Here is a 27915-nt window from a genome sequence, read left to right on the forward strand (position 1 = left end):
AATTAAGTATGTGATCACGCCCCTTTAAATGAACTCTTTCGTGATATTTTGCACTCGTTATTATTCAATGTTTTTACACACTTATTTTGTCTTCCTTTATATTGCACTCTTGTTAACAAATTTAAATTTGAAAAGATTTTGATGCAAATCATAAAAGTGTCTATTTATCATGACAAAATCCCAAATTGAGACAGTGCAAAGTAATAATTTGATATTTATGCATGGTGACAATAGTAATTAGTTGTTAAAATTAAAATGTCATACTATAATAAAACTTACAAGGAAAAGTTTTGATAATAAACGCCCTTGTTTAGTTATATAAAAATCAGCTCATATATTAATATGTTAAATTACACATAACCTGAGATTGTTGTATAAAATAAGTTGGATACATCGCTGCAAAACAGTTCACGGGATTGTCGCTAAGGATGAACACTTTCAACCCAAGGTAATTAAACTTTTTTTAATTATGTATATATAAAATACATGCATATTACTCAGAAAAAATACACGTTTTATATACGCAAAAGCAAACACTAAACAGAAATTTTGACTTTCGACAAATGCATATCGTGAATCAATAATAGAAGCGCAAAAAATGGTCATCATTTAAACATGTTTTATTTCAACAACATAATTTACAATAAGATTATGATATTTATCTACAACTAGTTTTTAATTCACCAGTTTTATAGTTAATTTTCTTGACAGTTCATATACAAGTGAATTACACATGCATATCATAGATTATTTCTTATTGAGAGAATTAACCCCTTCTTTTGCATGAAAACATATCTAGGATTATAATAATAATTTCATTCATGTTAATTTGTTCTTATAAAAAAAAGATTTTTGACACAAACTTTAGTATATAGTATATACTATAGTCTAAATGACAGAATCTACCAGCATAAAGTTGTTCACTTTCCTAAATTAAAATTAAATAAAAATTCAATGTGTATTCGTAAGTGTAAATCCCGTATATAACTGTACACAATTTGAAAGGATTTTCAAGAAATTTTGTTTCTGGTTTAAAATAAGGTGAATGAGAAATTTAGAAAGGACTTCAGCAATGCACGAACGACCTTATATAAGTCATGTTCTGAGAAAACCGGGAATACTGCATCTGCGTAAAGTGTCGTCCCAGGTTAGCATGTGCAATCCGCACAGGCTAATTAGGGACGACACTTTCCGCCTAAATTGGATTTTGCTTAGAAGAGACTTCATTAAAACGAAAAATGTCATAAAAGCAGAAAGTGTCGTCCCTGATTAGCCTGTACGCACATGCATTATGTCCAGTTTTCTCAGAACACGACTCATATTATTTAAATGCTCGTCTGCAGCGCAAATTCGGTTCTGCTGTGTGCCGTGTTCGTGGTGTTAGTTAAACTGTCCGCGTGTCATACTGTGTACGAGTTCAGCGATGTGAAACACTTCCACTACGACCGAGACGTTAGGGACCCCCTCGGTGAGTCTTGTACTACACTGGGAGGGTTTGTAGATGATACACACATAGGTTTTACAGATACATGGATCTTCGTAATACTTATATAACGCGAATGCTGAATAGACTAAGTTTACTTTCGCGTTGCTTGTTAAGAAAACAGTATATGTTATGAAGTGTGACTTCACTTTGAAAAGAAACATCAACAATATCCAAATCTCAGAATAGATTTAAATACTGTTGCTCTTTGTTTAATAAGCATGAATCGGATGTACATTGAGAGAGAAAAAACGACATCGATCACAAAATGTTTTAACCCGCTTACGCATTCTAGGTGTTTTCAACTGGCCGCTGACATTTTCCCGCAATTGCAATGGTCGGTCACAGTCGCCTGTGAACATCGAGACAAGGCGTCTCTCCTTTGACAAACGCGCTTCCTGTCCGAGAATGATGTATAATATATCAGTAGTTCAAGGGACGCTCTTAAATAACGGTAAGTCGAGAACATGTGGGCCCGCTTGGAGCTACGCAAATTTTCCTACACCATTAAAACAACACTTCCGTTTCTCAATCATTTTGAGCCTTTTGCAACTTCACTGTTTTCAATGTTAATATTTAAAATTTCACACAGTATCTAGATGCAAAGCTTACCACATTACAAAACGAAGACGAAACACCTTAGTTTACGTTCAAGAGTACCCCAGCTGACATTTGTTGTCTTCCAATTAAATGGTGTGTAATTTTAGTAAAAGCAAGCGTCCGACACTTGTTACATGAACAAAGAAATCTTGTTAATATTATTGGCACTCCATTTCGCTGTCGCTTATTATTTGGATTCCTATTCGAAGATTGATGTATTCTGTTCAAGGTCATTCAGCCGAGTTCCGATTTAATCCCGGTAATCTTGCGGCCACTAATCTGCCGCACCGTCCAGGCTTCTACATCGCGCATGACCTACACGTGCATTATGGTGGCCTGTTTGAAAACTCGGTATATACCAATACGCTAACTTTGTATTTGTCTTATCCTAAAAAGTTGAACATGTTTGTTTTTCTTTACAGAACAATGACACCGAGTATTATTGTCTATTATGAATTCTAAACGCAATGTTGACAGTTGTTTTATGTCATTTCATACGTCATATGCTTTAACAGATTCGTACAAAGTCACAAGAAATTAAAATAACTTAACGCTTGATTGGTTTGAGTTTTGTCAAACAAAGAATGCAAACAAACAAGAATCCGGATTAAATACTGCAAAACTTATGATATAATACACTATAGTAACGGATATTGTGCCTATTGTTATGCCTAATGTACATATATCTGGATATGTTGCCTTGGTGTTTCTAGTTTCTGGACATTGAGAACCAGATCTCGCCCGGCTCAGAGCACACGGTCAATGGGCGCCGGTATGACGGGGAGGTAACTGCATAAGTGACCCGAATTTAAAAGGACGACATTTGTCCCAGTCATGGGGATGGTTGAGGGGGGGGGGGGGGGGGGGTTAATGTCAAAGTCGGTTGAACATGAGTCTAGTGTCGTAATCAAGCTATAGACTCGTGCCTATAACTTTTGCCTTAATCTTGGCATACTTGCAAACTTCGTTTAGATCATTAGCGCTTTCCAACGCACATGTTTGATCCCAATCGCATACCGTGTTCACGTTTATCATGATATAGTGAAGCATACGTACAATTAACTACGTGTAAATCTGTCTGACAATTGAAGATTTATTTCAACATATTCAAAACTGCAGAAATTGTTACATGATCCAATTTAAGTGGACATTTTTTGTTTTAAAATAATTTTATAGTTTTACCTCTTCTCACATTTTTGATGTAATCAACAGTAAAAAACGTAGCTTTTGCATTCACTGTGTACTAAGATTTGAAAGACACACGTGACATGTAAGCTATTTTACAAGTATGCTGTCGTCATTTAACGCGCATTAAAATAATAAAGTTATGGTCTATCATAGCACTTGGGATTGTCATACTTGTGCGCATTAAATACATTTCAGCTTCACGTTGTGTTTTACAACAGCCGTTACCGAGGCGTCGACGAGGCGAAGCATCATGCTGATGGCATCGTGGTATTGGCCTACTTTATACACGTAAGCGTTACGGATTAGGTCCTATTTGCATGTTATTTGCGATCGGGCCTTCTATGTTTACAGCAACCTCCGCGCTAAGATTGGACTGGTTATAAGCATAGCTCGATATATAATCCATATCGTTATAACCAACCACGTGATAATAGCCGAGCAACGTGGTACAATTATGGCGTCTTTCAGTATCAACAGCATGGAAAAAATCCATTTGTTATTTTTACTTGTTTAATTAGGTAATTGATTTGTTTATTATGAACCTTAACTTAATCAATATTTTCTCAACATAACAGAAATTGATGCTACTTTTTTATAATATAAAACTCAAACAAAAATATCGTTCCAAATCTGGAAGGATTTTCTTGTGATGGCAGTAAATATCGCAAGTAGACGTGAGGAGATAACCGCTGCATGGAGTTTTTGTTTACATGTGTAAGAGTGATTGTATCATTAAACCTACTATGTACGATTTCGATTACAAGGTCAACATTTTTTCTTGCAATCTTAAAACAACATATGTTTTTGTGTAGCTCTCTGTCATGTTCTTTTGTTTACACGAGATATGAAAACAGAAAATGCGAAAATAATGTGAACAATTAAATATAGATATAAGTTAAGCCTTGAATACGGAAATGTGTATTCGTTTTTCAGACAGACAGACGGGCAGATAGTTTATTCAGACTTATACAACAGTGCATCGCCTTCATACTAAAATATATTTGGCACGATAATCTGCAACACAAGCCAAGACTCAATTTCTACTCTTATCTGTATTCAAGACCAATGTATTATTTTCAATGTATTCATCACCATTAAATTAATGAAGTATCGGTTCATTCAAGTCTTAAGTAATACGTATTTCAGAAACAATCGGACGGTGTGGCCTTCGGAAACACCATGCAGTTTTCGAATTTCTTCGAGTACAACATACCACAGATCGTTAATATAAGTAAGTCACGCGCTTCACATTTCAAAAGAAAAGCTGAAAATAGGGAACATTTTAGGACAAGCGCTCATGTTCCAATTTAATGGTAACGCTTGTTTGTATGCAGTTCTTTATCGACATTTAAGTTGTGGATTTTGTTTATGTGAAGTGTTGAATGCATATTGGTTACTTGTGAAGGGTTCTTATGGAAATATAATTTTGCACGAGCTAAAATCAAATTAATAAAATCATTTAGTAGTATACCGCATGTATATACGTTCAAAGTCCTATAGAATACAGTGTATTCTATAGGTCTTTGATACGTTTAATTATTTATAAAAAAAATAATGGCATGGTCGCGTTGCGGAACTTACGCTGGTTAACGGACAATCACCTTGTTGTGATCAGGACGCACTAGTTCAATTACTCAATGAAGTTGTTAACGTGAAATTCAATTAAATTTGCCTCAATTTTTTAAGACTTTGAAACTACTTTTTTGCTATATAAAATACATATGGCCGCTTTAAAAAAAATTATTGTAATCGGCAGCTCATCTTTTGGTATAGTGCATAAATGTTAGCTAAAGGAGCCTATACACCAAGCACGTTCTTAGAAAGTTCGACCACGTTCTGAAGAAAATGCAGAACGGGATGTGAACTTGCTTGAACGTGTAGTTTTGGTCAGAACAAAATCGACAATATGGTTTAACGGCGTTCATACACAGTTCGCGCTACGTGCAGCTCATTCCTATCCCGTCCTATCCTGTTGCCAGTCCGTCTTTGTCCAGTTCAAATCGGGTCAATTTTCCCATTGTCGCCGTTGGTATACCGTTTCCAGTCAGACCGAGCCCGTCCTCAGTCAGCCATGTTTCAACTTAATATCACAAATGATGAATTTTGAGACAACGACCTCTATTTGTATGCACATTGTCTGAACGTATTGTATTTACGGGTTGAAGGTTGTAACAACTGCATTGAACGAGTACAACGTACTTGGAAGCTACTGCGAACTCCTTAAAACGAGCACAACGTACTAAGAACTTACTGAGAACTTATAGAACGTGTTGCAAACGTTGTAATTAGTTTTAGTTTCTATTTATTTACACGAAACAGGATCGTACTTAGACGTAGTGCGGACGGGGTCGGTCTGTCTGAGAACGGATTGGACGGACTAGAAACGGACTCGATCGGTGTGGCATCGTACAGGTAATTACGGTCCGATCGCACTACGTTCTGGCACGGTCCTAATCCGACCTTAGTACGACCTATCCGTTCTTAGTACGTCCATCCCGTTTCCAGTACGTTGTTACTACGTTTAATTGTAGAACGGGATGATCGAAAGAAAATTTTGAGTAGGCTCAAAGTTCTGAAACACCTCTTCCGTTCAACCTCGTTCCAGACCGTCCACAAAGTTCGAAGACAGTTCGTAACACGTTGCTACTACGATCACTCCGTTCTCACACAGTTCGAGCCCGTTAATGAGTCAAATTTTTTAAACCGTTCTTCGAACGGAGTCGGTGTGTTGGGGGTATAAGATAACTTAGCGGCTTTTAGTCTTGTTTATGTTTACTATAATTCGTTTAAGTTCATTTTAAGAATACGGGGAATAGTGAAAACCATGACAATTATATCGAGAAAATAACATGTAATATTTAACAATAGTGCTGCATTTTCTTTGGAAAACAAAGATTTTGCTCCAAGATATTTTCAGGAAATGTAAATATCATATATAATCTTACGTCGCATACCAATCAAATAAGAATGGTTATATATTACTGTTGCATGCCCTACATTATAAAAGCCCTTTCATCCGAAATAAGTTTGATGAATGTACAAATTACCTCATTACAAATGCAAGAAAATTACTCGTTTTGCTGAAAACAAGTTCGTTTACAAAAGAAATAATTCATTATTTAGTTAGTATGATTCTCAAAAGCGCTTGGACCGAAAGAAACATAATGAATATTATAACATTTTACTGTACGCTTGGTACCAACATTAACTAGTAAATCGATCGATCCCAACGGTCCTGATTATAGATTCCTCTATCATCACCGCACTGAATCTGGATATGTTCCGTCGCCAACCCTGCGAGTTCTACACGTACATCGGAAGTACGACGACGCCTGAATGCAACGAAGTTGTACGATGGGTCATCTTCCGGGAGCCTCTGCTCGTCTCTCAGACAGCGGTAAGTACTTAGTCAGCGCACGCTGGTTTCCTGCTCTATACTGAGGCAGGCATGTTTACACTTCCTTCATTAATTAGATATATAATAAAATATTATTATTATTATAACAATAATATTTTATTCGGATATCATAACGTAATGTGTAAATGCGGCTGTGAATTTTGACGAATGTGTGCTCGGAACCAGGTAAAAATCGGAACGAAGTTTACATGGCTGGTATGATCGGAACCAGGTTATTCTCTGCACGGAGATGGCATGGCTGGTGTAATAGGAACCAGTCGAAACACGGAACGGATGTTGCATATCTAGTGTGATCGCAACCAGTCAAAACTCAGAGCGGATATTACTTGGATGGTCTCAAACATTCAAAACGAGATTCGCCAGAATATGTTTGGTTTAATGGAATGTTTGTTTAAAGCAAGTCTTTTCAAGACAAAAATCAAACAACATCCGAATGTGTCGTCCATGATCCGCCTGTGTGGACTGTACAAGCTTACCTGGGACGACACTTTCAGCACAGGCATTTATGCCACGTGTGTGTCAGAGTGAGGCACATTTGTTTAAATTCCATACTGCGATTATGAACAATTCATGTGTCAGTTAGTTTAACCCATTTATGCATAGTGGACTCTCCTATTCTTCTAAATTGGATCAATTTATTTCCAAACTTAGGGATGTCTAGAATATTTATTTCTATATTTAGAATATTTCTTACATAAATTCCTTTAAGCAAACAACGCAGACCCTGATGAGACGCCGAATCATGCGGCGTCTCATCTGGGTCTACGCTGTTTGCCAAGGCCTTTTTCCTAGACGCTAGGCATAAATGGGTTAAGTTAAAACATACTTTCGTTCAGTTTAAAAGTAATATGTTTTAGTCATGTATGAATTGGAAACTTGGAAAAGTACGTTCATCAAGCGATTGTTGAAAACATAAGTATGCAACATTGATCTTGTTGTCATTTCTCTTCTTCAGTGGTCTGTCTTGCAGCTGATGGAGTTTAACGGAGATTTCGACATCCGCTATGGCAACTTCCGGAATCTGCAGCCGCTAAATGGGCGAGTTGTAGAAAGCAACTTTGTGCCGAATTTCTAAAAAAAAGATCATTTTTAAATAGGGAACACATTTTGCACTCAAAAGTGCTTTATTATCAATACAATACTTGTTGAAATGACAATATGTATCAAATAAATAAATGATAATACATACATAATATAAAGTATTGTTTTCAATTAGTTAATATTCGTTTTTTAATGAAGGAACAAATTATTATTATTATTATCTTTATTATTTTTATTATTTTTATTATTTTTATTATTTTTATTTTTTTATTACTTTTATTATTATTTCATTTTATTATTGTTATTATAATTATATATTATAATTATTAATGACATATTATTATTATAATTATTATTATTATAATAATTATTATTATTATTGTTGTTGTTGTTGATTATTAGTATTATCATTATTATTATTATTATTAGTAGTAGTAGTGTGTAACGTAGTTGTTATTGATAAATTAATACTTGTAGAAAATTATTAATAAATTATTAATAAATCTTTTATCACAACAACCATAATTTCATAAAAAGGATTCTTGAAATGTTGAGATTATTTATAAATGTTTAATAGATTTCATTCGGAACTCGCTGTGGGTTTTTCCGACTTCTGAGCGCGCGCGGGAGGTTCAAACATTGTCATTAATACAGTAATTACAGTAATAATGTCGATATCCGATTTGCTTCCCATTCAGTAGTGGATAATAGGTATTTAAACGACAGTAGTGTTTCTTTTAGGAAATGTCAAAATTCATGTCTTTTGTTGTTATTATATTACTATTATTAATAATAATTACACATAACAAATATAACACTGATATACATGTATGTCAGACGTTAAATACAGGATTAAAGTCTAAATACACCGTTCAGATGTACAGCCGTCTATACGAATGAGTCCAGTAGCTAACATCTTTAACAGAGGGAGTAATCAAGTGAAAGTCAAGATGGCGACGTCCATACCGATACGGTTATTTTGCGCCGTTTTATACCCTTTATTACTTCTGTTTATTTTTTAAATGACGCTCACTTTCCAGCCATATTAGTAAAAAGGTGATTAGCGTTTATTTCGTATTTAAATTAGCACGGAAGATGGATTGACACCAAATGCGGTGCTTTATTGAATGTAAACAGCAAATCCCAAAGAAACGATTACAATAGTCAGGGAAAGAAAATATGTATTAATTTCTGTCTGAACAAACTTCAGTCGGTATCGGACACGCGTCGCCGGGCACTGAACAAACCGTCGATGGTAGGCGTGACGACGGCGAGTTAATTAGAATTCCTACAAAGAGAAGTTGCTTTATAGGATCAAAGCGCTGAAGGCACTGAATCTGTTCGCTGTTGAATAATTTTAGACGCAACTCAGTTTCAAAATTATGTTATAGTTTTTTTATATCGCAAGTTTGAAATGAACCCAACCCATTCACATTTATAAAGAGTGTGTTTTAAAACACAGGTCGAGATGTGTTTTTTTTTCCAAATCATTGATACAGCTAACCAGTGTGCAACGGCTAATCTTATTTGACATGAATTAAGCCCCGTTTTCCCTGAAAGCAGCCAGTATGTACAGATTTCAATGATAAACACTAGACTGACCAACGTTGTCTTACAAGCTGTTATATACACACTATGTACTGTACCAAATAACAAGCAATATCGATGGCCTGTATACGACCATTAATATTTACAGAGCATCACATGTGCATACAAATCTCGCGGGTGACATATAATTATGCGGCGTGGGTCAATCAAATACCAGTGCACCAAGTCATATCAATTGCAACATACGCACATCATTTTTGCTATAGTTTCGAAATTTACTTTATTCGTATAAAAAGCAAATTATCAGTGATTGAAAGGGGTTCACGTTTTGGTAAATTGACAAAATAAAAAAATAAAAACTGGTTCAGATTCGCACATTTGCGTTCTTGCTATGATATCTGTGAGGAAACAGTAATACTGAACATCTACCATGCTCTAAAATAGCAATTATATGCATCTTTTGACGATTTTAAACCCTGAAAATTATAAATCGTTGCAACGCAATACGATTGAATAATTTGGAGAGCTCTCTTTGTGTCGTTATATTTTGTGATACTACGAAGATTGCTGATATAAAGTATTAAATGCACCACTAATTGTTTGAGCACGGATGGCCGAGTTGTCTAAGCGAAAAACTTTTACTGCAGGGGTCAGTTGTTCAAGAGGTTCTTATTCGTGTATTTTATTGGATCTTTTTAGATCCAATGCTTGCATTTATCAATATAAAGTTTTTAATGACAAACTTTAATACATTCCAATATCTGTGAAAAGGTCCCTTTAAATCCTTTTTTTTCACGTATAAAGGTTGATCTCTTAATGCATATATGAACCAAGAAACATGGGAATACAACGAACCGAGCTTTTAGAACGTTTAAGTTATTAATCTTAATACAAAAATATGCAAACCATCTTTAAGTCTGAAGGTAGGCTGACTACACGCACAGTTTAAGCGCAATTTCTGCATCCGGTACCAAGTTAGTGAGTGAAAACTTTTGTTCTACTGTTATTAAAATTATTTATTATCTTTGATGTAAATCTGATTAAAATTAAACAAATGCAAACGGTGTTCAATTGTAGAAAAAAAACGATTAAATAAATCATGTCCGAATTACGATGTGAAAATCGCCTTGCTCACTTTTACATTATACCATCACCAATAGCTGATATGAATTAACATGGTATCACAATGTTTGAGCTATGTCATCTGGAATTAAAAGATGATGTTTTATCAAGGTACGCTCAACCCAGTGTCACTTCACGGTACGTTATATCGGTTTTGGCTTCAACTGCCATTTTATAAATGAAGAAGATATATTGACAGTAAATAGCATCTTTGTTTCAAATCATTTAATAACTTTGCATCGTAAAAAAAACATAGAGTAGTTCATTGTGTAGAAGTTTACGAAAGAATGACACGTTCGTTGTTAACGACCCCATTAACAGAGCTTGTTTGGACGAAATAGCCTAATATATAGCCTAATCGTAATATCATGTTACATATTACCTCGGTAACAGCGTTCTCAAATGTCAAAGGCATTATTTTATCTGGGCAAAAGAATCGACCGTCAAAACCTTGACAAGTTGAGTATGATGCGTGCTATATTGTGGTTGTTAAATGTAAGATTGCGACCGCAATTTCGACAAATGAAGCCTGAATTGTATTCTAATATTTGCAAACAATATCATGGGTTGGAATTTAACCAAATCTGTACAGAACAAGACGTACGTTTTACTAATATACATGATAACAACTTTTTATTACTGAGGTATAACAATTAATTGCCATAGCCTTTAATTTTCGCTAATCATTCCATGAGCGCTTTTAAACTTATTGGATAACGGTTACAATCCCCGTTAGTGGCATTGCAATCAGTTTTTTATGATTACACATTAAGGTTAAATTGCAACATGGATTAAGAGCCACGAAAACCATATGGGTGAGTCTGAGAGAGTGACGAGTAATAATAGTCATATGGTTGAGACTGACACAGTGAGGAGTAATAATAGCCATATGGGCGGGTCTGACAGAGTGAGGAGTAATACTAGACAGAATGGTGAGTCTGACATAGTGACGAGTAATAATAGCCATATGGGTGAGTCTGGCAGAGTGACGAGTAATAATAGCCATATGGGCGGGTCTGACAGAGTGAGGAGTAATACTAGACAGATGGGTGAGTCTGGCATAGTGACGAGTAATAATAGCCATATGGGTGAGTCTGACAGAGTGAGGAGTAATAATAGCCATATGGGTGAGTCTGACATAGTGAGGAGTAATAATAGCCATATGGGAGAGTCTAACAGAGTGGGGAACAATAATAGTCATATGGTTGAGACTTACAGAATGAGAAGTAATAATAGATAAATGGGTGAGTCTGACAGAGTAAGGAGTAATAATAGACAGATTGGTGAGTCTGACAGAGTGAGGAGTAATAATAGACAGATGGGTGAGTCTGACAGAGTGAGGAGTTATAATAGCCATATGGGAGAGTCTGACAGAGTGAGGAGTAATAATAGACAGGTGGGTGAGTCTGACAGAGTTAGGAGTAATAATAGACAGATGGGTGAGTCTGACAGAGTGAGGAATAATAATAGACAGATGGATGAGTCTGACAGAGTTAGGAGTAATAATAGACAGATGGGTGAGTCTGACAGAGTGAGGGGTAGTAATAGCCATATGGGTGAGTCTGACAGAGTGATGAGTAATAATAGACAGGTGGGTGAGTCTGACAGAGTGAGGAGTAATAATAGACAGATGGGTGAGTCTGTCAGAGTGAGGAGTAATACTAGACAGATGGTGAGTCTGCCAGAGTGAGGAGTAATACTAGACAGGTGGGTGAGTCTGACAGAGTGAGGTGTAATAAGAGACAGATGGGTGAGTCTGACAGAGTGAGGAGTAATACTAGAAAGCTGGGTGAGTTTGACAAAGTGAGAGGTAACAATAGCCATATGGCTAAGTCTGACAGAGTGAGGAGTAAGTTTAGCCATTTGGGTGAGTCTTACAGAGATAAAGGTACTTATAGAATGACGGGTGAGTCTGAAAGAATGAGGAGTGATACTAGCGATATTAGTGAGTCTGACAGAGTGAGGAGTAATAATAGACAGATGGGTGAGTCTGACAGTGTGAGGAGTAATACTAGCCATATGGGTGAGTCTGACAGAGTAAGGAGTAATAATATACATATGGGTGAGTCTGACAGAGTGAGGAGTAATAAAAGATAGATGGGCGAATCTGACGGAGTGAGGAGTAATGCTAGACAGATGGATGAGTCTGACAAAGTGAGGAGTAATGCTAGACAGATGGGTGAGTTTAAAAGTCTGACGAGTAATAATAGCCATATGGGTGAGTCTCATAGAGTTAGGAGCAATAATAGACAGATGAGTGAGTCTTACAGAGTGAGGAGTAATTATAGCCATATGGCTGAGTCTGACAGAGTGAGGATTAATAATAGCTATAAGGCTGAGTCTGACAGATTATTAAAAATAGACAGATCGGTGAGTCTGACAGAGTGAAGAGCAATAATAGACAGATGGGTCGGTCTTACAGAGTGAGGAGCAATGCTAGACAGATGGTTGAGTTTGACAGTGTAACGAGTAATAATAGCCATATGGGCAAGTTTCACAGAGTAAGGAGCACTAATAGACAGACGAGTGAGGCTGACAGAATGAGGAGTAATAATAGCCATAAAGGTGAGTCTGACAGAGTGATGAGAAATGATAGACAGATGAGTGAGTCTGACAGAGTAAGTAGTATTAATAGTCATATGGATGAGTCTGACAGAGTGAGGAGAAATTATAGCCATATGGGTCAAACTAACAGAGTGAGTAGCAATGATAGCCATATGGGTGAGTTTGACAGAGTGAGGAGCCATACCAGTCATATTTGTAAGTCTGACAGAGTGAGGAGTAATGTTAGACATATGGTTAATTCTGACAGTGTGAGGAGTTATAATAGCCATATGGGTGAGTCTCATATAGTGAGGAGTAATAATAGCCATATGGATCAGTCTGACAGAGTGAGGAGTTATAATAGCCATATGAGTGAGTCTGACAGAGTGAGGAGTAATAATAGACAGATGGATGACTTTGACAGAATGAGGAGTAACAGATGGGTGAGTCTTAGAGAGTAAGAAGTAATAATAGCCATATGGATGAGTCTGACAGAGTGAGGAGTAATACTAGACAGATGTGTGAGTTAAACAGAGTGACGTGTTATAATAGCCATATCGGTGGGCTCACACAGTGAGGAGTTATAATAGCCAGATGGGTGAGTTTGACGGAGTGAGCAGTAATAATAGACAGATGGATGACTTTGACAGAATAAGGAGTAACAGATGGGCGAGTCTTAGAGAGTGAGGAGTAATAATTGACAGATGGATGTGTCTGACAGAGTGAGGAGTAATAATAGCCATATGGAGGAGTCTGATAGAGTGAGGAGTAATAATAGCCATATGGAGAAGTCTGACAGAGTGTGGATTAATAATAGCCATATGGGTTAGTCTTACCGAGTGAGGAGCAATTATAGCCATATGGGTGATTCCGACAGAGTAAGGAGCGGTATAAGCAAAATGGGTGAATCTGACAGAGTGAGGAGAAGCAATATGGATGACTCTGCAAGAGTTGGGGGTAATAATAGCCAGATGGGTAAATCTGACAGAGTGAGGAGTAATTATAGCCATATGGAAGAGTCTGACAGAGTGAGGAGTAATAATAGCCATATGGATGAGTCTGATGGAATAAGGAGTAATAATAACCATGTGGTTGAGTCTGACAAAGGGAGTAGTAATAACAGTCAAATGGGTGAGTCTGACAGTGTGAATAGTAATAATAGACAGATGAGTTAGTCTAACAGAGTGAGGAGTAACAATAGCCATATGGCTGAGTCTGACAGAGTGGGGATTAAAAATAGACAGATGGGTGAGTCTGACAGATTGAGGTGCAATAATAGACATATGGACGAGCCTTACAGAGTGAGGCGTATTAATAGAGAGATGGGTCAGTCTGACAGAGTGAGGAATAATAATTTCCATTTGGATGGTATGCTCACAATATCGGTGTGATTGGCAGAGTTAAGAGCCAAGGTAGCCATAGTGTATAGGGTGACTGATCTAGAGTCACGCTTGCCATCTGAGTGAGTCTGAAAGAGTGATAAGCAAAACCAGTCGTATGGGTGAGTCTGACAGAGTGAGGAGCAATACTAGTCATAACGGGGAGCCTGACAGAGTAAGGAGTAATAAAAGCCAAATGGGCGAGTCTGACAGAGCGAGGAGTTATAATAGATAGAGTAGTGAGTCTGACAGAGTTAGGTGAAATAATAGCCATATAGTTGAGTCTGACAGAGTAAGGAGTAATAATAGCCAGATGGGTGAGTCTTAGAGAGTGAGGAGTAATATTAGCCATATGGGTGAGTCTGACAGAGTGAGGAGTAATAATAGCCATAGGGGTGAGTCTGACGGAGTGATGACTAATAATAGCCATTTGCCGAGTCTGACAGAGTGAGGAGTAATACTAGACAGATGCGTGAGTTTGACAGAGTGAGGAATAATACTAGACAGATGGGTGAGTCTGACAGAGTGAGGAGTAATACTAGAAGGATGGGTGAGTCTGACAGAGTAAGGAGTAATAAAAGCCATATGGGTGAGTCTGAAACAGTGAGGAGTACTCATAGCCAGATGGGTGAGTATGACATAGTGAGGAGTTATAATAGCCATATGGGTGACTCTGACAGAGTGAGGAGTTATACAAGCCATATGTGTGAGTCTTACAGAGTGAAGAGTAATAATAACCATATGGTTGAGACTGAAAGAGTGAGGAGTAATATAAGCCATATGGGTGAAACTAACCGAGTGAGGAGCAATGATAGCCATATGGGTGAGTCTCACAGAGTGAGGAGTAATAATAGACCGATGGTTGAGTCTGACAGAGTGAGGAGTAATAAAAGCCATATGGCTGAGTCTGACAGAGTGAGGTGTAATAATAGAGAGATGGGTCAGTCTGACAGAGTGAGGAGTAATAATTTCCATTTGGATGGTATGCTCACAATATCGGTGTGATTGGCAGAGTTAAGAGCCAAGGTAGCCATATTGTGAAGGGTGACTGATCTAGAGTCACGCTAGCCATCTGAGTGAGTCTGAAAGAGTGATGAGCAATACCAGTCATATGGGTGAGTCTGACAGAGTAAGGAGCAATACTAGTCATATTGGGGAGCCTGACAGAGTGATGAGCAATACTAGTCATATGGGTGAGCCTTACAGAGTGAAGAATCATACAAGTCATATGAGTGCGTCTGACAGAGTGAGGAGCCGTACCAGTCATATGGGTGAGTCTGACAGAGTGAGGAGCCATACGAGTCATATGAGTGAGTCTGACAGAGTGAGGAGCCATACTAGTCATATGGGTGAGTCTGACAGAGTGAAAAGCCATACCAGTCATATGGGTGAATCTGACAGAGTGAGGAGCCATACTAGCCATATGGGTAAGTCTGACAAAGTGAGGAGCCATACCAGCCATATGGGTGAGTCTGACAGAGTGTGGGACCATATTGCCATATGGGTGAGTCTGATTGAGTGAGGGCCATACCAGCCATATGGGTGAGTCTGACTGAGCGGAGAAACATGTCAGCCATACAATTGATGCTTAAAGAGCAGCGAGGCATACTAGCCATATGGGTGAGTATGTGATAGCAAAGAGAAATGTGAGTGAGATATGTGCGTCTGACAGAGTGAGGAGCCATACCAGCCACTTGGGAGAGACTATCCCAGTAGGATGTCATGTTAGCCATAGGGGTGAGTCACACAGTTTGAAAAGTAATGCTACCCATTCGTTTGAGAATGAAGCATGTGCAAATGCCACACTATCCAATAGTCATAAACTGCTTGTGGTAACACTAGAGAAGCTGTCTCGTCAGATATTGCATTACCGATTTTTTTATGTATCGCTAGTTACTTCTAGGAATTAGTGAGTGACGCTGAACTTGGTCGCTAGCGTTCGTTTTCATGTCATTATAAGTGGCTTTTGCTTAAATTTGACAATGAAGTCAATCGCATTAATGCTGATTTTATTGTTGCTTCGGTTTAGAAATGGACAAGGGATTTACTTGGAGTCACCAGTCAGTGGCGATAAAGGTAATGTAGGGGAGACTCTTTAATAATAGTACTAAATACATTGTAATAAAACTCAAACTAATTCTACTTCATATAATAATACCACTATTCATATTATTATCAATTGTATAGTAGGACAGGTAATGTAAAGAAACATATTTATATATTAGATTTAAATAAAACCTTTTTCTATAATTAATACGAATATCAAATACAGTTCAGTTATTAATTTTAAACACGAAAACCGTCTATGATCACACAATCAAAATGCTGTCTTTGTCCAATGTATTTGGAAATTAACCAAGTATTAGCATTAAAAAATTAAAGCATAAAAAAGGCATAATCTAAATGCGAAATAGCGCGCGATAATAAGGGAATAAAATGTAGAACAAATAATTTAGACCTAAAAATGTATGCTATGGAAAAAGAATGTCTGTTTAGTCGTGTATAGAGATTTGTTTTCATTCTTCATAATAATTTAACCTACAGAGTTTGAATAATTACAACTATGTTCGCTAATTAATCGTTCATTAATTGCCAATTTCGCAATGTTAATTGACACATAGATTTGATTATTATGATATCTCTTCCATTCATCTCAAAATAACAATGAAATAGTCCGAGGCCTGCACATTTGAGAAGCGTTCTGAGAAAACTGGGAATAATGCAATAAGTAAAGTGTCGTCCCAGATTAGCCTGTGCAGTCCGCACAGGCTAATCAGGTCCAACACTTTCCACTTTTATGGTATTTTAAGTTTCAAGGTGGTCCCTCCTTACCGAAAAATAAATTTTGCGGAAAGTGTCGTCCCTGATTAGCCTGTGCGGACTGCGCAGGCTAATCTGGGACGACACTTTACGCACATGCATTATGCCCAGTTTTCTCATAACACGACACATATCGTCCTGTTTCAGTCTGTGTTGGGACAGAAACGGGGCTGGCCAAGCTAGGCTCCTCTTCCTATCACTACAAGAAAATGTATCGCCAGTTCGAAGACTGCACCTACGTGTTCGGCAATTTGGAAATAACGCATCTTAAGGCGGGTCAAGACGCAAGTTTTTTGTCGAATATACGGGTAGTCACCGGGTACGTTCTGCTGTTCGGAAACGAGATGGATATTCCTCTCACCAGCCTCGTTTTCGTGCGAGGAGATATGACCTACGAAGGCTACACAATAGTGATTGCGATGTCACCCAACGTGTATTTACCTGCACTTACTGGTAATGTTTCATAATTACATGTATATGTTCATATGTTTTGCATTGTATTAAGAAATTACATTTAACGATTTTCGGCCTTGCGTTGTTAAATCAATCTTAAATAGTCCGTTACCCAAGCATAAACGCAGTTGTTTTGTTTTTTTTATTTTACGTCAGAGATTGGCGGTTCAGTGAAGCTCTTCATGCCGAATTGTTTCCTCGATTCCATCCACTGGCAGTACATCAGTCGAGGGAAAGTCGTCAGGGCCCTAGGTCTTGAGAAACCCGCAGACAAATGTACGTAGCAGGCACTTAAACGGCTATTATCAACAATACATGTGCGTTTTTTAAGCACGAGACCATTTTGGTGCAATTCGCCATGTCTGATCTTCATTTGAAAGAAATTTGTAAGAGTATAAGATGCGTTATGCATGTTGTATGCAAGCGGCTGTCAAATGAGTCGTGTTCTGAGAAAACTGGGCTTAATGAAAGTGCGTCAAATGTCGTCCAAGATTAGCCTGTGCAATCCGCACAGGCTAATCAGGGACGACACTTTCCGCCATAACTGGATTTTCGCGTAGAAGAGACATCCTTTAAACGAAAAATACCATAAAAGCGGAAAGTGTCGTCCCTGATTAGCCTGTTCGAACTGCACAGGCTAATCTGGGACAACACATTTTGCACATGCATTATGCCCAGTTTTCTCAGAACGCGACTCAAAATACACTTATTTATTTATGCATTGAATATAAATATTTTCTGCCGAAGCTACTATAAAATACTATGATTATATTGAAGCATTACAAAACAACTTCACAAAAGTGTTTCCCTAGATGGTTTTCCCGGGGTTAAATTTGATATCTGGTAAAGCTTTATATAAACGTACAATTACTAGCTTATTGTTTGATAGTATAATTGCGTGTATAAACATAACATACTTGCGGTTGTTACTAGACTTTAAACACTTCAAATTCAATGATTTAAATAATATTCATTTTAAAAGAAACACGGGCATGTCTAATCAGTACAAGAAGCAGGACTCATTTAAAAAGTATGTTAACATACCATATTGCCTTTCCTCCCGGCAATTCGAAAGATGAAAAGCTAATTGCGTGTAAGACACTGGAAGTTGAATAGACCCCCTTTATGAAGCACAATGAATGCGATCCTGCATACAAACAAAGACGCTAAGAAAGAAAAAAGTCGCGTACCGGGATACTACATTATTAATGCTTTAAGTTTAATAACGTGTGATACTCTAAATAACATAGTCTGATATGTTGACACTCATTCCGGGGAATACATGTCTCGCTTAACATTGAACTAAGATTTAAATTGAAATAAGCTTGTTTTGAGAAAACTGGGCTTACTTCATGTGCGTTCAGCATCTCTCCAGACTCTCCGTTAAGGCTTCACAGAGACTTCAAGTTCCGCTCTTTAATTGTGTATTCGTGGAAATGAAGTCTGTTCTGACTTAACAGGCTAATCTGAAACGATACTTAACGAACGTGAATAAAGCCCGGTTTCCCCAGATACCGACGACAATTATTATAAATAAAACGGGCTGTCCGGCTGGCGCAGTGGTTGAAACACTCGCTTATCACCTAGGCTACCCAGGTCCAATGCCCGTTCCCGGCAGCATGTGAGTTGGTCACCATAATGGACAGCTGGGGTTTCCACCGGGTCCTTAGGCTTCCACTCACAACACAAGACCACACCAACATTTAAAATATTTTAGTAACAACGAAATAGCTGGGAATTGCAGCTCTCATTCGAAATTCGCCCCAACTTTCGTGAGTTAAGTACGTTAAGTACCTAGGAGTGGGGCACACTCCGGGTCCGCACATAATGTATTCTCAGGCTAAAACAAGGACCTCATAAACTTCGAAAAACACAAATAAAATGTCTCGACTATAACATCGACTTGCTCAAGGCCCTTTAAAGATAATATATAATCATTAAGCTCATTATAATCTAACATTTACGATAAAATATAATATGCAACAATGAAATGCGATGTCAACTGGAGCATACGTATTAACAGCGTGTTGTGCTTCCTGTATATGCTTAGGATCACGAACTAAATGATAGGTCAAGGTTGTAAGGAATGTGATCAAATGTAAAATAATTAATTGGAAAGCTGCATCAACAGAACATAAAATTTTAGTAGCACAGTGTTATCATTATTTTCTATGTAAGCTTTACAGCTGGTGTAGGCACTTATATTCAGGATTTATATAAATCAATAATGAAAGTGCTTGAAGCCAACATAACTAAAAGGTCGTAAATGGAAAGATACAGTTGCATAATTAAAATGCAGTATTAAAATAAATCAGCGAAGCTTATCATGCTTAAGCCCGTTAATAGGAAATTGTCAATCCAAAGTACAATTATATGTGCGATACTGCATATTTTGTATTTTTTATTACGGTTTTAAGTTTGCCCGTCAATGTCCGCTAAGGTTTTGATGTCAAATCACTCATCCGAAATTAGTGCAAAATCTAGCCAAATGTCAATCTGGTCTGTAAAAAGTTGTTGGTCCATAATTTTAAAAAGGGGGTATTTTAAAAATCATATTTGCTATTTCACTAAATTGAACCCTCTTTATCCATCAAGCGCTAAGGACGTAACACTCCAGTGTTACCCGATGAAACGGTTATCCTATCAGGTGTATGGTGTTTACAAAATGTGAGTGATTGATCATAATAATTGAAGTGACCCAAAGTACCACTTGACCAACTACACCCGGCTCAAGATATAGAAAATACTATGTGAGTTTTGGATAAAGATCAAGTTTATCTTGCGAGGCTTAGAACCGATGTAGCGCGAGGCTTGCCGAGCGCTACCATGGTTCGAGCCGAGCAGGATCAACTTGATCTTTATCCCAAACTCACATAATATTCTATTAATCCCTGTATTTCCTCCCCTTTTCCATTTATTCATATCAAATATCGCATATTTTGTTTTTCCGAATTGGACAAAAACGGATTCTTCAATGTTTGGAAATCCCCAAATCTGATCTCAAAATAGCGAGAGTATATAGCTCATGTTTATACGATCGTTGTTCTACTATCGATTTTCATATGGTAAAATTAAATAAATTGTAATCTATGTTTACCTCATGTTCATGTTGTCAGGTGACCAGTGCTCTGATGCATGCGCAGCCCAAGGCCACTGCTGGGGCCCGGAACAGGACATGTGCCAGTCAGGTGATGTAATGTTCGATATTGTCGCGTGAACTAATGTGCGCTTATCTTTTAGCAAATTGTTTGAAACTTTAAGTTTTTCTCGAAGTACTCAGAAGAAACCCCATCCGTTTGATATGGTGACCTACAGGCAAACTCACATGCACCAGAGGCGGGGATAGAACTCGGATACCTAAAATGCGATTAACGAAAAGCAGATAGTTTGACCGTATATCAGGTCCGTTCACGCCTGATGCTGCATTACATGTGGACCAGGAGGATGGCCCAGCACTACTGCATCTAAGTAGCCTCCTAGACTCACACAAGTTGGAAATACATTTTGAACTATAGCTGTACTCTCCTGCTTTTCAGTGTTTTTTTACGGAAACATTTTTTAATCTTTGGAATAATCTTGTGCTTTGTGGGGGAGGGTATCCGTTGGAAAGCCCACCCATAAGGTATGGTGTGACAAACAACCATACTTAAAATATACGCCGGAAACGGAGATAAAGAACGTGTTGCCTAGGTGAGAAGCGCGTTTACCGAACCCTTCGCTAACCTGATATTTGTGTATGACGTTCTCTCCATTTTATGTTTAATATCCATATGACCTTGCACTTCGCTGAGGTCACGTTGCAGTGACCTTTTTCAGCGATGTTTCATGAAGAAAAACGAAACAGTGCTGATGAGTAAGTTTGTCAAGATGGAATTGATACATATATGATTTAAATGATTTATTTTTAGTAATATTACCCATGCCAGGGTAAAATATGCTTTAAACTGGCAAGTTCATACGAGATCTCTTTGCCATTATGTTCAACCGTTCTGAAAGCGTTGCGTCCTCGGAAGATACGTCTTCTAAAAGCCATGATGCATTCTGTAACTCTGCATATAAGTATCCGTTGTTATTAAGCCCTTTACCTATCGTCCATTACAGTGCCCATGGTGCAGTGTGATGTGGCATGCCAGAACAGCACGTGCTACAAAGAGGACATGCTAGGATGCTGCCATCCTCAGTGCGTGGGCGGCTGCACGGACGGCTGGATCAATTCCGCATGTCACGTTAGTATTGGCATTTAGCCATGTACATATGGGACATTATAATATACTGAAGTATGTCGATTGCTGTAGGAACAAAGTACAATATAATGGTTCATAATTGGAATTATTTGGAATGCCACTTGATGTATTATCGTCAGTTTTAGCAACGCGCTGAATCACCAGCGCAATTCGTCGTTAAATAACATACATTCAATTATTATAAAGTGTCATGTTTTCTCGAAAAATATAGTATATCTTATATATTTGTTCAACATATATTGGATTGCAAAAAAAAATAATAATGAGGTTGATACGCTTTAAATGTTTGGTTAACCAATTTAAACTACATGTACGTAGAATATTTTGAATAATATAGTGATATTTTTTAATCAGAAATTCATAGACGGTACAGATGATTGCTATTTTCCCGAGACTTGTTGGTCTCGGGCTCACGTTTATTTTCTCATTTGAACATCAAAGGTTTTGTCGCTTTGATAAAATAACACGTAATAATTAGAACTCAGTTTTACAACTGGGGACTTCCGCATCATTTCGACGAGGTATCACAATATTGTTTTCGCTGAAATACCTTTTAAAAAGTATATGTTGTATAACCTATTTCAGTACTGTCGCCATTTCTACTACAAAGGCAGGTGTATAGAAGACTGTCCAGACGGCACATATTATATTGGCGGGGACTGTATAGATCTCAACTGAGACTAACGGCACTTAATGACATCGGCGATGACTTCATGTATCTAGGAATAGCGGCACTAATACCAGGATGTTTTTTTGTGCCAATCTATTGTATTTTCCTTATAATGATCAATTACATGAATAAATAATGCTGATTATTTACAATTTACCATTTTCAGCAGAATTTTCTAATTCAAATAGCCAAAGACCTATATGTATTGTATAGGTCTTTGAAATAACTTAACGTAAGGGAACTTTGAAAATGACTTATTCAATTGAATAGAACAAACGTTTGTAAGGTGCAACATCCATCTAACTGAACGTGCACGGATTTTTTACGGTTCGGATAAATGACATATTTTAAAATATCACATATTAAAGAAAGAAGTTGTTTATGGTATAGAATTAAGAAAAATAAATCTCATGACTAAAAGTACGTCAACAAGTATTTTTAGTAAACCCGTTTACTTCACTCATAATCGGAAAAAAAACGATAAGTAAGCAAACAATTTGTAGCAATCTAGTGTTTAAACGAATAATTAACCCATTTATGCCTAGCGTCTAGAAAAAAGGCATTGGCAAACAGCGTAGACCCAGATAAGACGCCGCATGATGCGGCGTCTCATCAGGGTCTGCGCTGTTTGCTTAAAGGAATTTCTGTAAGAAATATTCTAAATATAGAAAGAAATATACTAGGCATCCCTAATTTTGGAAATAATTTGATCCAATTTAAAAGGATGGGAGAATCCACTATGCATAAATGGGTTAAACTCGACAGACTGCGTTGTATAGAGTAAATTTTAAATGCTGCATTCTCGATGATAATAGACGTTTTATCACCAGAACTAACTGATGCAAAATAAATATGTGGGTATTGGTCCCGGTGAAACATGAGCAAGAATTTTGCGGGATTTGCCTTTACAATAGGAATAGACATATGCATCTTAATGCATTTAACATTTTTCTTATGAATTAATTTTATGATGTAGCCATTACGACATCCAGTGTGTCTTTATTGTTGTTGTGGTTTATCCATGCATCCGCTGTTATACATTTTTGAGCACGCCTTTTTCACAATTTAATAAATGAGATAGAATGTATAGGACAAAATATTTTACCCTGTGTGTTTTATTGGCTAAACGACCTCAAATTAGCACATCCAAAATTAACTTCTTCGGAAAGTTCTCTTAAAGCTTTCCTCCTGTAGATGTTCAATCCAAGACTGGGTAACTCTTGTCGACGCCTAACAAACACTGCTTTTCGATTATGCGCATATACGTCTTGGAGAATCCAAGGTGTAAGACAAATTTAATGAAAGTCGCGAATTTCAGTCATAAGACATTTATGAAAATTATTGATTATAAACAATTGAAGTACGTATTCAAATTTCAATAACAGATTTCGCATTCAGTCAACAATATAAACCCCGAACAGAAAAAAAATATATATTAAGAACAATTAATGGTAGCTTTCATATGTTTACAAAGTGAACCTTGCAGGTGAGAACATTTATTTTACAAAGCGTTCTTTTATTGATGCCAAGGAACCTATTAACAAATAATGAGTCACAGCACATATGTAGCAAACATATGTAGATAACAAAAAAAACGAGAGAACATTAAAATACACAAACCGAAAAAAACCTGCTATCACCAGATTGACACAGTAAATGCAAAGCATTTTGGATTCCAACCGGTTTAAATCAGCTCCAAACCTAATAAGAGAAACAGAATAATTAATAAAATATTTAATTGTAAATGAACATTAACCCATTTATGCCTAATGGACTCTCCCATCCTTCTTAATTGGATCAATTTATTTCCAAAATTAGGGATGTCTTATATATATATATTTCTGTATTTAGAATATTTCTTACAGAAATTCCTTAAAGCAAACAGCGAAGACCCTGATGAGACGCCGCATCATGCGGCATCTCATCTTGGTCTACGCTGTTTGCCAAGGCCTTTTTTCTAGACGCTAGGCATAAATGGGTTAATATTTTAGTATAACACCTTTACTTAAACGACAACAAAAGATATAGTCCAATTAAAATACATTTACTCCTCAACAATTACATACAGACCCGACGACCAGGAAAGCACATTTCTGTATAAGGCAGGATAAAATGAAACCGACTAGAGCAATTATAACATCTCGTCTTTATTAAACAGCTTTAGAGATGAAGCATTAGTTGATCTTCATACAATTAAGAGACAGTCGCAACAGTCACAATACGGTCGTTACAGAGCTTTCTTGTGTATTTCTATATTTAACCACATATTATGATCAGGATACAATTGTTAATATTACTCACAGCTGTTAAATCAGGTTCAACTAAAATATTGTCAAGCACAAACCAAGATTCATTAACTGTAAAGTATATACATCAGAAATATCGCACCAGATGATCTACATTTGTCAGTAAGAGTAAAATTCATCATCTTGACGTAAGCAATATTGGCTTGACGTAATGATTTTAATGACGACTGAGGACATGCTGATTCTTATCTGATGTCAGCTTCTACTACAAAAGGCAAATTCGAGCAAAATATGTATCTAACAAGTCAATATAATAAAAAGAAGAACCATCTGGGGCAGACAATGGCTGGCGAAACGACTTTGCCCGTTTGATTACGAACGGTTGATGGACAAACACAAGAACAAAGACGCGAAAGGCATCTATAATATCCTGTTTATGGGCTTGAGATACACCAAGAGACACCAAGAAATCAAGACACGTAATGAGCAAATAATTATGCCGAAGTAGTAAAGCTGAAGGAAGCATCTGACAGCTTGCATTATGTTTGCAAACACATTTCGGCACCTAACATCGAGGACAAAACCTACTGGCTGATGAGTGGCTTTCTGGTCCCAAACAGCACCATCTCCAGAAAATCACTCAGGTCTGTGATGCGTCCTTTGTGCTGAGGAACCAATGTGCTGTAACGCAAGATGAGTAGAAGAGCATCGCCCAGCAGTCCAGCAACGTATAGCAGGTGCAAAACTGTGTGGTTTTCTTAGGCGTGAGGTAGTACAAGGAGGTGAAGAAGCTCCTTGTACTTTAACTATTACCACTCTCTAATCCTCAGGGCATTGGTGGGCGAAAACTACAAATACACTTTAGTAGAATAAGGCAGCAATGCTTTTCGTGTTCAAAACATGGTTCGCTTTGAACAAATCGGCCATGATGACCATCTTTTTCTCTGAAAGGACGATTAGCGTCTTTTATTTTCTTTAGGCGCCAGTTTGTGTGCGTGCAGCTGCTGGTTGTTGATCTACTAGTAAATGTATTTGCAATCTTGATCTGGTCAACAGCTTGTTTCTCAGTGTTGCCGATGTTCTCGTTTGGTAGCGGATGCTGCTCGTGACGATCTTTTGGGAAATGGAGGGCCCACTTTGACTCAATATGTTACAGCAATGTAAATGAGGTTACAACTTCATGATTTAATTGAAGAATGATGGATTCATCGAAAATCAACGCTGTGCTGATGGCGTGTTGCTGCTTGGTTTATACTTGTGGATGCCGAGCTGTCAGCAGGGTGGTGTCCATGAAAGACCATCGACGCTCAATAATCACAGAAGGCCACGGATCGTCTTGGATCTTTACCGGGGGAAGGGGGGGGGGGGGGGGAGTGGCGTACGCTTTACATGTTTTCGCCCAGATTGATCTTTCTTGAGTTAGTCGATCATGCGAGCAAGTCACTGTTGTATTAATTTATATTGTACCATCCTCCCTCCCACTAAATAACTTATTTAACGCGATGCTTGTAAGATGTTTTTAACTTTCAATTTTGGCGAGTTTGACGACCTCCCTTAAAGGCCTACATCGCAATGGATGGGACCTCAAAGCGTTAGGAACACCGTCTTTCGGTGAGGTAAATTGGTGTACAGAGTTCGGCTACCGACGGCAGGATTCTGCGCAATGGACTGTACCTTTGTTGGAGAACACATAATCTTGTTTATCGGCATAGTTTCGATAAACACACTTCCCGCTTGGATTGACATTTAGTACTTCTATTTACCGCCGGAGGAATTTGTTTAGTACAAATCGTCACAGCCGTGTCATTTATATGCCAAACCTTCAAGAGAATAAATTGTGTTTGAACATTTGTTTTTGGTGTTTTCGTTGAGTGTTTCAATAAGCCCGTGGTTTTCGGTGTAATCGAGCTAAACTTAATAGGTTTAAACTAAAACCAAATAATTATTTGATGGGTCATTGTTTCTATTACCTAGTTTGCTAGTTATGAATTGGCAAATTGTTTAACATTGAAGTTATCAATTTATTTCAATTTTTTTTCGTTGGTATAAGTTAAATTCATGGAAACCATTTAATGCCATGTGTCAGGAACGAGCTGCAGTTCTTTTAAGAACATACACTCAGCAGATGATCTAAATATTGCGATACTAAGACCGAGAATTCCATTAGTTTAGGACGTATTTCACACCAGAATATGGACATTTCTGATCTTCAAATTAAAACTATCTCGTTCATCGTACAGACTGGTTTTTACTTTATTGTAAAAAAATAAAGTTGTCATTTTGGGAATCGAGCAATCAATAACAGATGAACACGAACTATGAAAGGGAAGTGCTTTTTTAGGAAAAATGTTATGAAAAATAAGTACAAAGAAAAAAAAATGTTTTAAATATACACTGGATTTATTTCATTTCATTTTTGTTCGGACAAATAAGCGTAAAGTCCCGTTAGTAGTGATACAAGAATAGATCAGCAATAAGCAGCGCAAAGCAAGTAATTATATGTAAACCAACAATTTGTTTAAATAGTTTCCTATAGAGTGTTTCAAAAAGGTTATCAGGAAAAAATCGAGGGCTGAACATATATCTAAACCTGTGGAAATAAGATACTTATCTTATATTTCATCGGTAAAGAAATAGATTCTAAATGTTGAAGCAAAACTTTAGAATTTCTTTCGCAATGTATGCTCATTACGTGATATTTTTGTGTACCAGTATTTATGTTTTAAATACACACTGAATTCATTTCATTAGATTTGTTTCGGATAAATAAGCATCAAGTCTCGTTTATAGTGATATCAGAATAATGGGGGAGGGGGCATGCGTATACGGGAGCTTGTTTGAAGATAGTAGACGTCAGGATAAAAAAAAAGTGGAATAATGCACATTATTTTGCTTTATTTAATTACTTTGGTTACAATTTGTTTAAAGGGAAGTCCGTCCTAAAAAGAGGGGTTAAACAATTTTTGGGGGCAATAAATAAGTCATCAGAGATGAAACGGTGTCGTGAAAAATGAAATAAGGTTGATTTTAGCTATATTTTCCAGTACATGTGCGTCAATAATGTGTATTATAATAGAAAACAATTAGCTTTGAATTATTGGCAATACATGCTGTAATAAATGTAATAGGCACAAATGCAGTACTACTATGCAAGATATT

The 27915-nt window shown here is 37.2% G+C and overlaps 2 protein-coding genes and 1 long non-coding RNA gene across 3 annotated transcripts; all 3 read left to right on the forward strand.

The window, feature by feature from the left end:
- Positions 1-387: 387 nt before the first annotated feature.
- LOC127843141 (carbonic anhydrase 6-like) lies at positions 388-7882 on the forward strand. Its single transcript, XM_052372983.1, has 9 exons — positions 388-448; positions 1344-1468; positions 1779-1937; positions 2313-2434; positions 2797-2868; positions 3467-3559; positions 4418-4502; positions 6517-6668; positions 7645-7882. Exons 1-9 carry the CDS (start codon positions 429-431, stop codon positions 7762-7764), a joined length of 948 nt encoding a protein of 315 aa, XP_052228943.1. The 5' UTR covers positions 388-428; the 3' UTR covers positions 7765-7882.
- An 8262-nt stretch (positions 7883-16144) lies between these two features.
- LOC127840714 (epidermal growth factor receptor-like) lies at positions 16145-20813 on the forward strand. Its single transcript, XM_052369129.1, has 4 exons — positions 16145-16399; positions 17291-17596; positions 17753-17872; positions 20713-20813. The coding sequence occupies exons 1-4, from the start codon at positions 16306-16308 to the stop codon at positions 20811-20813; spliced, it is 621 nt and encodes a 206-aa protein (XP_052225089.1). The 5' UTR covers positions 16145-16305.
- Positions 20814-21694: 881 nt separating this feature from the next.
- LOC127841161 (uncharacterized) lies at positions 21695-22653 on the forward strand. The gene is made up of 2 exons (XR_008030743.1): positions 21695-21822; positions 22426-22653. It is a non-coding gene; the product is annotated as an uncharacterized LOC127841161 (long non-coding RNA).
- Positions 22654-27915: the final 5262 nt, after the last annotated feature.

This window comes from Dreissena polymorpha, chromosome 8, assembly GCF_020536995.1.
Source record: "Dreissena polymorpha isolate Duluth1 chromosome 8, UMN_Dpol_1.0, whole genome shotgun sequence".
NCBI classification, from domain to species: domain Eukaryota; kingdom Metazoa; phylum Mollusca; class Bivalvia; order Myida; family Dreissenidae; genus Dreissena; species Dreissena polymorpha.

Excerpts from the sequence above, each read along its gene's own strand:
- LOC127843141 (XM_052372983.1), top strand. The coding sequence starts at position 429 with ATGAACACTTTCAACCCAAG. Across the intron at positions 2,435-2,796 it reads GTGGCCTGTTTGAAAACTCG|TTTCTGGACATTGAGAACCA; the intron begins GTATATACCAAT and ends TGGTGTTTCTAG. Across the intron at positions 4,503-6,516 it reads ACCACAGATCGTTAATATAA|ATTCCTCTATCATCACCGCA; the intron begins GTAAGTCACGCG and ends TCCTGATTATAG.
- LOC127840714 (XM_052369129.1), top strand. The coding sequence starts at position 16,306 with ATGAAGTCAATCGCATTAATGCTGATTTTATTGTTGCTTCGGTTTAGA. Across the intron at positions 17,597-17,752 it reads GTATTTACCTGCACTTACTG|AGATTGGCGGTTCAGTGAAG; the intron begins GTAATGTTTCAT and ends ATTTTACGTCAG. Across the intron at positions 17,873-20,712 it reads TGAGAAACCCGCAGACAAAT|GTGACCAGTGCTCTGATGCA; the intron begins GTACGTAGCAGG and ends TCATGTTGTCAG.